Here is a 14,590-nt window from a genome sequence, read left to right as displayed (position 1 = left end):
CCTAAAACACCTTTGATAGGGGCATTTCTTAATTTCCTATCACCATAATCATTTAAGTATTTCTATGAAAAGGGAAAGATAAGATTTATAGTGATACTGCTTCACTGCATTTTTCTGTTGTCCAGAAAGATTGATGTCTCATGATTTCTATACAGCCAAGGGGTTTTGTTAGAAAAGCTGGAAGAGGCTAAATGATTCAATCATTATACAGGCATTTATCAAGTACCTGCTTTGATTCTGGCACAGTTCTAGGCACTGAGGATCTGGCAGCGAACAGGACATAAGTACTTGACTCTCAAGAACTCTACATTCCTGTAGGGGAGATATAGGAATTACTATCAAAATTATTAATACAGAATTTGAGGGCATGTTGAAGGGTATCCAGACCTATCAGTGCAAGATAATCCATCTGGCTATGAAAACTATTGGAATATCAAAGCTAGATGAAAACTTAGCCGCCTTCCTTTCTAAATTCCTCATTTAATTCAGCATCAGAAATCCAATGCACAGAGGCCAAAGCCCAGTAGGCATGTTGCCAGTACTTCCTTCTTCTAGATGATCCGACTGACTACTTCTTAGTTTTAAATGTTGCTACTGCTACTTTTTGTTTTTAATTTGAATGTTGATGGGCTTATTGTCACTTACAGATGTAAGTGGATATTTTGTTGCATTTTTAACATGTTTTGAACATACATGTTGAAACATTTTTACATACATACTGATATATTTACAGGTGAAATGACATGATATCCAGGAATTGATTGAAAAGAATCAGGTGAGGGCAATGGAAGGAGCTATAGAAAACAAGGTTGGTTATGAGTTAAGAATTATGGAACCTGAGTGATGGTTACACGGAGGTTCATTACAGTAGTCTCACACTTTGCATATGAAAAAATTTCCATAATAAAAAGTAAAAATAAAAATACACACACATAGCAAGAGAGTCCTTTGGGTACAGGTTCCCTGGGTTACATACCAGCTCCTGGGTCCTTCCCAGAAGCCACCTGCCTATAGACAGTCCCCAACTTAAGAGGTTCGACTTGTGATTTTTCGACATTACGATGGCGTGAAAGCTATACAAATTCAGTAGAAATACTGCATATTTTGAATTTTAATCTTTTCCCAGGCGAGCAACATGCAGTATCATCCTCTCTCAGGATGCTGGACGGCTGCAGTGAGCTGCATCTCCCACAGTCAGGCACTCAATCAAAAGGGTAAACAACCGATACACTGACAGCCACTCTGTTCCCAGACAACCATTCTCTTTTTCACATTCAGTACAGTATTCAATAAATTGCATGAAATATTCAACAGTTTATCATAAATTAGGCTTTCTGTTAGATGATTTTGCCCAACTTTAGGCTAATGTCAGTGCTGTGAGCCCATTTAAGGTAAGCTAGGCTAAACTATAATATTCGGTAGGTTAGATATATTAAATGAATTTTCAACTTGTGATATTTTCAAGTTACAATGGATTTATCAGGATGTAACTCATAAGAAGTCAAGGAAGATCTTTATAAAGCTCTAACCGAGCCTGCAGGAAGCTTTGCAGAGCCCTGTGAATCAGGGTCCTGCCTCCTCCGGTGGGCTCATGTCCAATGGGCATGAAAAAAACAAGTTAACTTCCAGAGGTAAAAACAGAAAAGGACCAGAGGATGAAGGAGGAATCCCAAAGATGATGTCTTTTTCTGGGCAGGTGGTGGGAATGCCTTCCTCATTCCAGTGCCTAAGCAGTACTTTGCTATGGAGACAGACATCTGGGTTCAACTGCTGCTGCCACTATGTACCAGCTGTGTGACCTCAGGAAAGTCACTTAACTTCTCTGTGCCTCAGTTTCCTCATTTACAAAGCAGTGATAAGAGTATCCATTTTTTGTGAGGATTATGTATTAATGCCTGGTGCAAAAGAAATGTTAGTGAGTATTATTATTATTGCTTGAGCTTCCAAAAAACCTGTGGCAAAGGGCACGAGAGGGTAAAGACAGCATTGAGGAAACATGGTAGGATTTTGGTGCTGTGCAGCCTCAGGCTGGAAGGGCTCACTCCACTCTCCTGACCACGTGCGGCACAGCAATCAAAAGAAAGGCTCCCAGTGCCACTGTTGTGACTGCTATTTTTACCTCTAGCCTTGGAGGACTGTGCTGAGGGTGGGGAGCAGAGGGTTTCTCCACACTGCAAGCCCACCAGAACCTTCCCTGAGATGAGGGGCTCCCTAGGTCTGTGGACACAATCAGTCCTCAGTGGCAAGTGGACTTCTTCAGATGGGGCTGGTGGCCCTGCCAAAGGGCCGTCACCAACCTGTGCTGGACATGGTCGCAGAGGGCTGAAAGGCAGCGGTGAAGGAGGATGGTGGGGATGCCTTGGACTTCTTCCCTCCAGCTGGGCCACAGGCAGCAGCAGGTTCTGAGCCTCGTGGGTGGGGTCGGCGGGGATGCCACTCTGCAGCAGGAGCTCGTCCAGGTTCATGTCCTCCAGGCAGAACGGCTCGCCATCATAGGGGAAGGTCTCGTCCCAGATGGGCGGCGTGACGGAAGATGAGGCGGCCATTGGGCCGGCTGCTGGCGGCCTAGTCTTCCTGCAGCTTGTCCTTTCTCTATTCCTTATGGAGGGTCGCCTCACGGGCTTGCTCCATTACTTTCTTCAGGACAAGTGGCAAGGAGCCTGGGAGATGGCTTTCTCCATTCGGGCACCCAGGCCTGGAGCTGGCCCACTGGCACTTCTTTCTATACAGCGATTCTAGTCCTCCCCCTGGGTCTGTGCAACTGCCTGGCCTCTCAGATTGTTCTTGCGAGATGGGCCTGAGCCCTGTGACCCACTCTAGTAGTAGACACAGGAAACCACTGCGCAGGCGCCCATCAGTACAGCTGCCTACGCACTGTTATTTCTAACAAAGCCCTGGGGAGTCTTAATTGTACCTTCGTTTTAAATTTATGTTAGTCTCGGCTTCTTGATAAAGTTGTCAACTCCTTGAGGGAAGAACAATCATGTGCTCATATTTCATGAGCCTGCAGTGCATGTTAGCCTCAATATAGGTTTCCCATGGTTACTTGTTGGATTATCTGAAGCTGGGCGTCAGTTCTTCTCCAAGAAAGACTCCATTGGATGCTGCTGGTGGCTTTTCCTGGGAAACTCTAGCCAGGCCTGGACCTTGTAGCCTCCACAGAACTACTCTGAGATGTGTTTGATGGCTTGAGGTGGGAATGAAGCAGACCTTCAAGAACAGTGATTTATTGAGCACCCACTCTGGGCCAGGGTCAGTGCTTGGATATAACAGTAAACAAATCAGACAAAATTGCTGCTCTCAAGGAGCTGATGATATTTTTCCCATTTTTCTTCCATTTTATAAATGAAAGGATATACATAAATTCATTCATTCATTTACAACGTGCTCTTCTGGGTTTCTGTATTAAAACTTGTTAGCTTAAACACAAACTTGTTCGGTATTTTATCTCAAAATGAATTTTCAGGAACAGCCAAAAGAATTGCAATCCAGCACATGCATGCTGTGGCAAACCATAGGCAAATCCAGAAAAGAAAGGAAGGGAGCTGCCTTTATAGAGAAAAAGGGGCAGTAGGGAGAGGTTGTTCTAAAGGAAATTTCACTCGGGAGAAGTAAGGGTTCAGGGTGGCAATGGCTTCTCATTGACTCAGCTGTGGCACATCCCATTGGCTGGGCTGTTGCTGGGTGAGGAGAAAAATCTTCCTCCAGTAGTAAAGCAGTTTTACTTCCTGTCAAAATGCAAGCTTCCAGTCTCTTCCTGTTTGCTGTAATTGATGATGTGTGATAGGGCATGAGAGCTCACCCTGCAGGCCTTTCCACCTCCAATTTTGTTAATGTTTCTTGTATTAATTTCCACAAACTTATATTCCAGTGAGATGAGATGAATAATAAAGAAGATAGTTTCAGATGGTATTAAATACTATGAAGGAAATAAAACAGGGTAATGGTTAAGGAATGACAGGCGATTGTGGTGGGGGAGGGCACAGTGATTCTGTGTATGAATCGGCTTGCATAGAAGATGACCACAATGATAAATAATACACCTCATGAAAATATCCAAGGGGTTCCAGGTAGAGAGAACATCAAGTTCAAGGGTGTTCATGAGAAAGAAGATGGGGAGGAAAGTGACCATTTAGGAAGTTAATGCAGTAGCCTGTGAAATCTGACCACGCCCAGGCAAGATAATGACACTTTAACATACATCGTATTTTTAAAACTCAAAATTATTCCTTGTGTTTCATTCATCATCTGTGGGTAAAGGATGTAGTGTCTTAGCAAAGAACTGGCAAGCTCATTATCACATGGTTACTTAGGAGTAGATGTGTACAATTAACAGAACCGAAGAACAGGGCTCTGGTCAGTGCATTCCTGTGGCTGTCAACTCCCCATTGTGGCTTAGGCCAGCCTCACTTTCCAGTCTCTCCAGTGCTGCCTAGTCCTTGTCTCAATAAGTCATGTGTCAGAACACAACTTCTTTTGGTGTGAGTCACTGATTGGGTTTGTCCCATTGAGAAGAGGACTCAAATCACTGTTGTGCATCCTTTTGCAACTGCCTGAGAAAAGAGTTACAAATTAGAGGCTTTAACAATTTCATCCACTTAGGCATAGTTTTTGGTTCCCATATTGAACAGAGCCACCAGAATAAGAGTCAGATTCTGGGCAGCAATTACCAGGAAGTTTTGGATTGCTGGTCATGAGAAGGGAGATTATTTCCTGTTTTTATCACTAGATAGTGACATTGTTGCTTTGATTGTTACGCTTAATTGGGAGATTTTGTAAATCCTGTTAAAATCATCAAGCTCAAATAATCTGAGACCTAGAGCTTAAATATTATTTTGGACAGGATAATTGTCTTTTGTAAATAAGCTGCTTTTTCAGTACATTGAATAGGGTTTAAAAGGTATGGGAATTTACCACCCACCCACTCGTTCTCATTCCAGGCACATAGAGGGTATGTCCTGGCAGAAGGGGTGGCGTGTCAGGGAGAGAGAGTTGTGGGACTTAGGAGAGAGGGCAGTGGCTATTTGCCAACTGCTATGGTAGTGTTTCTAGCCAGCCCTGGTGGTATAGTGATTTGGAGGTCCTACCACCATGGAAGAGGTTTGTTTCCCAGTCAGGGAACCATACCACCCATCTGTAGGTTGCCATACTATGGAGGCTGCAGGTTGCCATGATGCTGCATGATGCTGAAAGTCATGCCACTGGTGGGGTCACACATGGCAGACAGGTTTCAATGTAGACTAAGATATATTAGGAAGAAAGACCTGACCAACCACTTATGAAAAAATTGGCTATTAAAACCTTATGAATAGCAGCAGAGTATTGTCTGATATAGACTGTTGGATGGTGCAAAAAGACGGGACAGGTTTCAGCTCTGCAGTACACAGGGTCACTAGGAGTTGGAAGTGACAAGATGGCATTAACAACAACAGTGGCAGTGTCTCAATCTTTTAATAAATGATACAACTGAAGTGGCTGACTAGTATCTCTGCCTGTTGGAAAGCAGTAAAATCCAGCCATGTCCCCTGAGGTGCTGTGGACCAGAATTTTCCAACCTGTGTGCTGGGACATCCTGATATGCTAAGATATTGATCCCCCATCTTTCACTATAGCTGAATGAGGTTTGGGTAAACCATAGTTCCTGGGTGGGTCATCTTGGTGGATAAGCATCCTATTCCATTTCCACTTATGTTTCATATAAACATTCTAATTTTATGCTTGTGACATTACAAAAAATTTTTTGGTAGTATACAAATATAAAATCCTTATCTCTTTTTTTTTAAATGGTGCCACACTTTCAAACATTAGCAAAATAATACTTTTAGAACATGATGGCAACATGTTCAAGTACACATTCTTCCGCCTGGATGTTTAGGTCCTTCTTCAGATGAACCCAACTCAACTTTGGCAAACTGAACAAAGTTAAATGAAGTCAAGTGTGCTTTTCTCTATAATGACTTCTCTCGGTATTTGACTTTTCATTAGTCACTCTCTAACCTTTATCCTCTCTCATTTTCTGTCTCATACATTCTCTTGTTTCCTGCTAGGACCCAGCTAATCTGATTAATTTTTGCTGGCTCATTTTTCTCCCCCTAAATCTACATTGAACATATGCTTAAGATTCTCGGTCAAATCAAATGCCTCCCTCTACTCTTTTCCTTGATGACTTCTCTGGAGAGTATTTCTGAGCAGGTATCTCTTATCCTTATTCCCCTTCCAAGATCCAGAAGGGCATTTTCTCCAATTACCTGCTAGACAACTCCACTTAGGCTTTTTTCAATACTGTAAACTCAAGACATTTAAAAGCAACCCTTCACATTTGCTCTATCTTCTACTTTTCCTCCGCTGATTAATGTCACCACCAACAACCCAAACTTTGGTTTGTCTTTAGGTTTCCCCCATGTTTAATTACTTACTGTGTTCATGGACCCAGCCTCTACAACATGTCTCCATTTATTCGTTTCCGTTTCATATTTGTACAGCCAGCTGAACTCAGGTTTCTTTTCTCTCTCATGCAGGTTGTTGCAATAGTCAACTCTGGTGTCCTCAACTCCATGCCCCTCACTTTCCCAGTCTTCCCTTTGTGTGGCTTCAAGAAGGGTCCTTCCAGAGCCCAATTCCAATTGCGCTGCTCTACAGCTCAAAGATTCTCTGTGGACCCATGCAATCTACCTAATAAGCCTTTTATTTCTAGTCTGGCATTTTAGATGTTTTCAACTTAAACCCCAATTTCACTTTCCAGGTTACCTGGCATTGCTCTAATCAAGTAATTATCTAAGTAGTCATCAAAATATTTATTGAACACCAAGTCAATGTGCCACAGTGGACTAAGGCTGGTGATAAAATGGAGTATGTGGTTACATACTCCTCTCATGGAGTTTTCAGTCTAGTGGGTGTGCAGGCAGAAATAAGTTGTATAAGTGATGTGCACAGGGCACAACAGCTTATAAAAGGAGAATTAACCTGGTCGGTTAAATCAGGGAAGACTTCTTAGAGAAAACTAGGCTCATAGAAATAATAGAAAATTGTTTTTGAATGCTGCTGAAAAGCCAAGGTGAACCATACCCTGAAGAAATGAAGTTGAAGCGACAGTGAGGGCAAGACCTAGCACACTATCCCACAGTCCTGCAGATGCTCTGCTCTATACTTTGAACAGGAGCTCATTCCTGGCTCAGGGCCTTTGCACTTGCTCCTGATGATCCTGCTCTTCAGGATCTCACGGCAGGCTCCTTCAACTTCTTCTCGTATCCGTCTTTCCCTGACCTCCTTATCTAAACTAGTCCCCTACTTATCAATCTCTCTCCTAACACCCTATTTTCTTTATATATGATCATCTTGATTTTTCTTCCATTTACTTGTTTATTGACTGTCTTCTCCAGGAGATTGTAAGTGCCAAAAGACCATGCTCCTGCCTTTCTTGTTCACACCACTTAGCCCAATGTTCGACACATGGTAGGTGCTTAATAAATGTTGTGCAATGAAAGAGAAGGATGAGAATAAGATGTGCCCAAGGATACAGGAAAAATAATGAAAGATAAGTGTATGCATGAGAAGGTTTATTGTGTTTTGATTTAATATTTTATTTTGTGGAAAGTTCCCTATGTTATATTCCCTTAACATAGCAAAATTCCCTGGAAGATGAAGCTGTTACAAAATTTTCACCAATTCTTTACTGAAGAGGAGAAATACGCTATGTTGTTTGCATAATCTGAGGTTTATTTTTAAAAGTAACACTCTGGAAATTTGCTTTGCAGTACATTAATGAATAAGAGGGATTAATGGATAGAGAGCTAAGTAGATGGAGAACTGTGAAATAAACAAGTTTACCAAAATGTTCAAGTTGAAATTTAGGTGATGGCTATACAGATGTTCATTGTAAAATTCTTCCAACATTGTTGTGTGATTGCAGTTTCACAAATGAAGTCGAGAAAGAACAAGTGCATTCTGAGTATAGCCCTGCCATCAATAGTGTTGAAGTTCCAACTACTATACTTTCTACAACTTTAGGATTGGTGCTCAGCAGCGAAATAGTCAAGAAAGTCCTTTCTAATATACTGGTTATGCAACAAACGGTACTTATATTTGGTATGATTTCCAACAGTAAGAATTGTGCACTCACCTGGTTAACCAGAAGTTGGGCTTATTAGAACCCCTGGCTCTCTACGGTCCCTCAGGCATGAAATGTGCACTCTGGTTCAAGAAGATTTAAGACAGTCAGACATGCAAGCTGACTGTGGGTGTTACTTCTTGTAACAGGAGAAATTATTTTTTCCCTTGTGACTCATAAGCCTGTCATCTGTGGAAAAGTGCTCCTGTCATTGTTGAAATGACCCAGTGTCTTATCATCCTTTGGGTGTATGTGATGCTAAAGACTGTCTTGCTTTTGGTGGGTCTAGGATGAGTTGAACCCTCACTATAATAATAACAACAATAACTGGCATCTGAATGAGGTCTTGGCTTATGAGACTGTTCAGTTTGCCTTAATTCATTTGGGTTTGCAAACATGCTTTGATGCATAAAGGCCAGGTAATATCCTTCCCCATATCAATTTTCCAGATTGCCATAGGAAGTGTATAAATGGTTTGCCCAATTTCATTATAGAGCATTAACTGAAGGAGCAGAAATTGGAATCTAGGTTCCAGAATTCTAATCCAGTCACCATTACTTAACACTGAACTGAATATGCACACAATTTCTCACAGCCTAATTTTAAGAAGAGGAGTGAAGGTTTAGAGGATTCAGGGTCCAGGAAGACCTCATAAAAATAGCTACAGGGAAGGTGAATTTTTCTTGATTTGAATTCCTGCTCAGCAACCACAAAATCTCAAATCCATTTCTTATAGTGTTCTTCCATGTTTAACGCAGTGTCTATCTTTTCTGAAAGAGTAAATCTCACTTTGACTACTCCCAAGTGAAATTTCTATAAGGGGGATACTCTTTCAGGATTGTTGACTAGACTTTGTCAACAGAGACTGTTTCTAAGTTGCTGCTGTGCCTGTCATGGGATCCTCTCATCTTCCCCTCCCCAGGCACCTGTTCTCACTGAGATGGAAAGATAAGTACCTTAATGCTTGTTCTATCAGCTTCAGGGAAGCTATTCGACATATTCCAGAAATGCCAACTTCCCATGTCTCCTGCATTTCATCTTAGCCAAAAGGCCAACAAGCAATTGCCTGTGTCTTCTAATGCCTCTTAACTCCCCTTTATTTGGAATTTCCTGGCATGGGAATTAATGAGCCTTCACTATGGAGTCAATCATCCCTGGGTCTGAAACCTTTTCCTTCATTTCCTTCCTGGGACATCCGACTTGTTGCTTGGCCTCCCTAATCCCCAAGGTTTTCATTTATAAAATTAGGTTAATTATAGGACTTACTCATGGGTCTGGTATACAGGTTAAATGGAACAAAGCCCATGAGGGCTGCAGCTCAGTACTTAGGGCTTGGTGGATGCTCTTAAATATTGGTAGGAAATTTAGTAATTCTGAGTTAGAATATAGAATTGTTTTTCCTATAGTTGCTAAAATTTACCTTTGTATCTAATTAGAATGAATTATATTCACATATATCTATTCCTGCATTCGTCTCTCCCTTTCCCCCTCCCTCTCTCCCTTCCTCCTTCCCTAATTCCCTCTATCCCTTCTTTCTTTCCTTCCTTCCTTCCTATCCTCTGAACACCTTTATTGAGTGTCTCCAACATGTCACCCAGTCCCTGCTGTCATGGATATTGCAGGATAGAGTGGAAGACAAATTAATTAAGGAATCACACAAATAAATGTAAAATTACACCTGTAATAATTGCTACACCATAAATTACAGAAGGCCTTGACTTACATTGGAAGCTTCCCTTGGGTGTGATAATGGTGCTGAGATCTGAAGGTGTGTGGCAACTAACCAGGTGAGAAGGAGTGAGGGCAGGAAGAGTGAAGGAGCAGTTCAGACACTGGGTTCAGGGGCAAAGTCCCTGTGGCAGAAGGGATTGTGATGATTTGAAAGAAGCCTTTGGCACTGAAATAGAGGAAGCAAGGGTCAGAATGGTACCAGGTGGGGCAGAGTGCAGAGGGTAGGAATAATGCAGGCAAAATCTGTTGGTAATCTTCATGGCTTGTCCATTGAAGAGTTTTAGGTAGGGCCATAGCATAAGTCTCAGGAGTCATTTAGCTTAATGAGGCAGAATCCTGGCTGACTAAGCTACCTTCATTCGTACAACCACAATTCAGAGCCCTATAGTACAGAGGGCAGAAATCAAATGACCTGCAGGAAGGATCATGTAAATTCTAACTCAATGCGCAGTGGTCTAGGGAGTTGTGAAAGTAACAGGCCTTGGTTCTCCTCCTCTGGGAGGCTTATTGTAGAAGCAAAGAAATGCAGTTGCACACCTCACCAAGTGTGAATGCCAGTAACAACAGGGGGAGAGAGAAACATCAGTCGAGATAGTGAATTCAGGAAACTGATTATCTTATTGACTAGCACAAAGCAAGTTAAAATTTACTCCATCATACACATTTTATTCTTACCAAGCATATTTTTTAACTGATTTCACATTTCCCCTACATAATCTTTTGAAATCTCCCAGGATTGTTCAGTTGCCTACAACCTATTCCATTTGGGGAACTACAAAGCTGACCAGCTTTGACAATGAGGAATCAACGCCTTGATATATCTAGTGACCAGGACAGCATACGATACTCGAGCATCTCTGGAAATTGGACCAGATCAGACAGAAAACCAACCACTGTACCCAAATCCCACTTGCAGCCTCGACTATAGGCAGGAGAAGTCATCTATAGATCCACCAGCAGAAGGAATGCCGTCTCTCGCCAGATCCATCCAGGCCTTAAAATGTCCTTATCACTTAACGATGAGGGTACATCCTGAGAAATGCATCATTAGGCAATTTCATGATTGTGTGAACACCACAGAGTGTACTACAGAAACCCAGATGGTATAGCCTTCTACACACCTAGTCTATATGGTATAACCTATTGTACCTAGGCAACATGAGACTTATGAGGCTGCTGCTGGTATAACACGGCATACTGTTTTAAACTAAATTTCTTTCATAAGTACAAAGAGCACACTCTAAAATAAGGATAAAACTATAGTATAGTAGACTATCATAAGCCAGTAACATAGTCATTTATTATCATTATCAAGTATTGTTTACTGTACATAATTGTACAGGGTATACTTTTATTTGACTGGCAGAGCCATAGATTTCTTTATACCAGCATCATCACAAACATGTGAGTAACATGTTGTCCTACAATGTTATGACATCACTAGGTGATAGGAATTATCCAGCTCCATCGCAATTTTATGGTACCATTGTCACATATTCTGTCCATAATAGACTGAAACTTCATTATGTGGTACATGGCTGCACTATGACAATCATGAAGTCAATAAAGCCTTTTTTCCTTTTCATTCTCTGCTCAATTTCCCTATTTGATATTCTTTATTTGATATTATTACCATTTCACTGTCCAATTCTCCAAGACACACAGTTGTTCTTTTCTTAGCTTTGACGTGCATGGCTTAATCCCCAGGACTGCTGAGCAATTTAACGTATTGTCATTCATTGCCCCACCTTGTACCACTCTGGCCCTTGTGCACTATGCCTCAGCCCCAGTGGCTTCTTTCAAGTCATCACATTCTCTTCTGCCACAGGGTCTTTGTTTCTGAGTCCAGGGATTTAATTATGAAACAAACAGACAGAGCATATTTCAGTGTTTGGAGGAAGGGAATGAAACGCTCCCTGGTAGAATGCAAGACATGGAGAAACAAATAGTGTTGGCTCACTTGGAGATGAGAATGGAAGCTTATGATATTATGCATTCCCTCTGTACAGCTGAGGTCAGCTTTAACATGCCCCCATGATTACATGAGCAGAAGCACAGACTCTCAGTATTAGTATACTACTGAGAATGTCCACTCATGCTCTGGCATTGAAACCTTCTCATCCTAAGACATGCCTAATTTGATGCCAAGCTTGCAAAATGCCTTGACATAGCCTGGGGGCTACATTCTAGAAAACAAATCTCTCTCTTTCATTAGGGTCACCAAATAATGAGGTACCATATTTCTGCTCTGGTCAGTAGAGATTAAGCAAACAAATCTTACACTCAGGAACAGTCTATTCTTTAGCAGAACACCAGTCACCTTTAAATATTGAAACTCGACCTGCTTGAACAGTTGCTATTGCGCCTGGATGTGGAAAGCTCCTTTAAGAGATTTTATAACTTGAACAGAAAATATGTAACTATACACATTTGTTATGCATAGCCATGTACAATAATGAAAATCTAAGGTGAATATTGAAATATTAAGAGGCTTTAATGATAATTATAGTTAATTTTGAATGAAAATGAAGTTGACACATTTGAAACAGGAATAAGCAAAAATTTGTGCTTCAGTAGGAAATTCTTGAATACATGACTCTCTTCTAAACGCAGTTGCACTGTTCTCCAAAGTACCCCATTAGAGGTCTCTGCTCTGGCCCACTTTGGCCTATGCCTTCTTCATCAGTAAAGCTTTTGCCTGGTCCCTCAATTCATGCCGGGTGACCAACATAATCTGACTAAGGCATACTGGTAGAAATAAGTTCAAGATCCTTTTGAAAAAGTGAAAACATTGCCTCCTATCTCCCTTTTGTCACCCTGACCAAAGCCATTTTGTGTTTCCTCTGCTTCTTATTTGCTGAGAAAATCTTTGGGGAAGGAGGTAACCATGTGTTCTTGGAACTCACACTCCTGGCACACTCAGGTATGCCAATGGTGCTCACAGTTAAAGAGGAAAGAACTCTTGCACATTCACCAACCCCCTTCAGAGATGCAATTGCGTGCATATTAAGTCTGAGATTCTGCATCATGTTTCCCTGTTTTGTAGTAAGCATCCTTCCAGAGGGCTCCAGATTTCTTCAGTGCCCTGTGGGAGGGGGAAACAAAATCACCAGAAGGTGAGACTCTAATATAAAGGAGCTACTCCACAGAACATTTGTTCTTTTACCTGGTTCAGGGCAATGTTGTCATTTTCAACTATATCTGCAAAACGTCTTTTTCTGTTTCCCAGTGGAGGAAGTCATATGCACTGAATTGGTTTTTAGCAGTTGATTTCAACTTTTCTTTATGGATGAGATTGAGCTTTTCCTCCACTTATTTTCTTATGTACCCAAGACCTCACCTATCCTTTTCTCTACTATTTACAATAAAAGGGCTTCTCTGAGTCATTATAAGATAAAGCAGATACTTGTAAATCACCCCACTCTATATCCACCTACCCATGCTATTTTATACTGTGAAAAATATTTTTCTTGGTACTGGGGCTACAGCAATGACTAGGACAGAAGTGACTTGTCTCCACATGGAGTCCCCGGTCTTGATTGGGAGATACATATTAAATAATTTATTAACCAATATGTTATTTAATCACAACTGTGATAAAGGTCATGAATGAAGAGATCCAGGTGCTGCAAGAGCATGTGATGGTATTAGTGTTAGGGTCAGGGAAGATTGAGATGAGGAAAAGGCATTTGACTTGAGCCTTGGAGAGTCAACACAAATTGACTAGGTGAACTCAAGGGAGGGGCTGAGTTGGAGGAACCCTCTAAGCAGAAGACAAGGTGGCAAAAGAAATAAAATGACACAGAGCAAAGAGTTATGCAGCAACTGAAGGGAAACTGGATATCTGGAGGGCAGAAGAGAAGGAAGGCAGTGTTAGAGAGTCTGAAACTAGAGCATTAGTTAGGGATCAGATCAGACTGGGCCTGGCCTTGTTGGCATCATTCAAAATGATGTTTTGTTTTGTTTTCAATCCTGAAAGAAAGAGAAAGTTATTAAACCCAGATCACTGGCTGTTAATTTGACCAGCACAATGTTCTCTAGGGAACTGTGAATGCTTCAGGATGAGGATGGGTTTCCAGTTTCTCCAGGTCTCACCACCCTTGGTTAGTCACCCCTGGAGTCAGTATATAGCGGATAAGTCACCTCATCCTCATTCACACACTTATGTCCCACCAAACCCTGCAGGCATCTACGTTTGCAACCCTGGACCAGAGGATTTCACTGTCCCTTCCACCACTCATGTCTAAAGCAGGTAGAGGTTCAGCAGGAGATAGAAAGACAAATAATATGCAGCCTTGATTTTAAGAAACTTGAAGTTTAGTAGAGCAGCAGGGCATTTTCACTAGGAAGTACCTAGAAAGCAGTAGGTAACAGTAGGAATTACGATATCATTACTGGTGTTGATGTTGTGCCCTGTAGAGACGCATATCCATAGTGGGCATTCACAGGTGCACCTTAATGAATGGTTGTTGCATGAATGAATCTCTAGTTAGGAAATTTACTGGGGACTGGCAGTGAAGGAAATGAGAGCTTTGAGTTGAGAGAGACTCTTTTATTACCTGACAATATCTCCAAACGCCTTCAACAAGGGCTTGTTCACATATTGCAGTCCATGCTTGGCACACAGTGACCTCACCAGAGGTGCCACCTTGTGATAATTATGGCGCGGCATTGTGGGGAATAGACTAGGGAAACAGAGATGAGAGATATAAAACTTGGACCTAAAGAGAGACTCGAAGGAGTGGCGTCCTT

The 14,590-nt window shown here is 41.7% G+C and overlaps 1 protein-coding gene and 1 pseudogene across 1 annotated transcript in view; both read right to left on the bottom strand.

Annotated features, from left to right (window-relative positions):
- LOC139040590 (fatty acid desaturase 2-like protein FADS2B) overlaps nt 1-2,546 on the bottom strand; it is a 58,708-nt pseudogene extending 56,162 nt beyond the window's left edge.
- A 10,298-nt stretch (nt 2,547-12,844) lies between these two features.
- The window catches only part of LOC139040589 (fatty acid desaturase 2-like protein FADS2B), a 33,636-nt gene continuing 31,890 nt past the window's right edge, over nt 12,845-14,590 (bottom strand). The window contains exons 11-12 of the mRNA XM_070487348.1: nt 14,398-14,523; nt 12,845-12,923 (exon numbers count right to left, since the gene is read on the bottom strand). Coding sequence (XP_070343449.1) covers nt 12,845-12,923; nt 14,398-14,523 — 205 coding nt within the window. The remainder of the gene's footprint in view (nt 12,924-14,397; nt 14,524-14,590) is intronic.

This window comes from Equus asinus, chromosome 17 (genome assembly GCF_041296235.1).
Source record: "Equus asinus isolate D_3611 breed Donkey chromosome 17, EquAss-T2T_v2, whole genome shotgun sequence".
Classification (NCBI taxonomy): Eukaryota; Metazoa; Chordata; class Mammalia; order Perissodactyla; family Equidae; genus Equus; species Equus asinus.
This window is presented reverse-complemented; position numbering and strand designations above follow the sequence as displayed.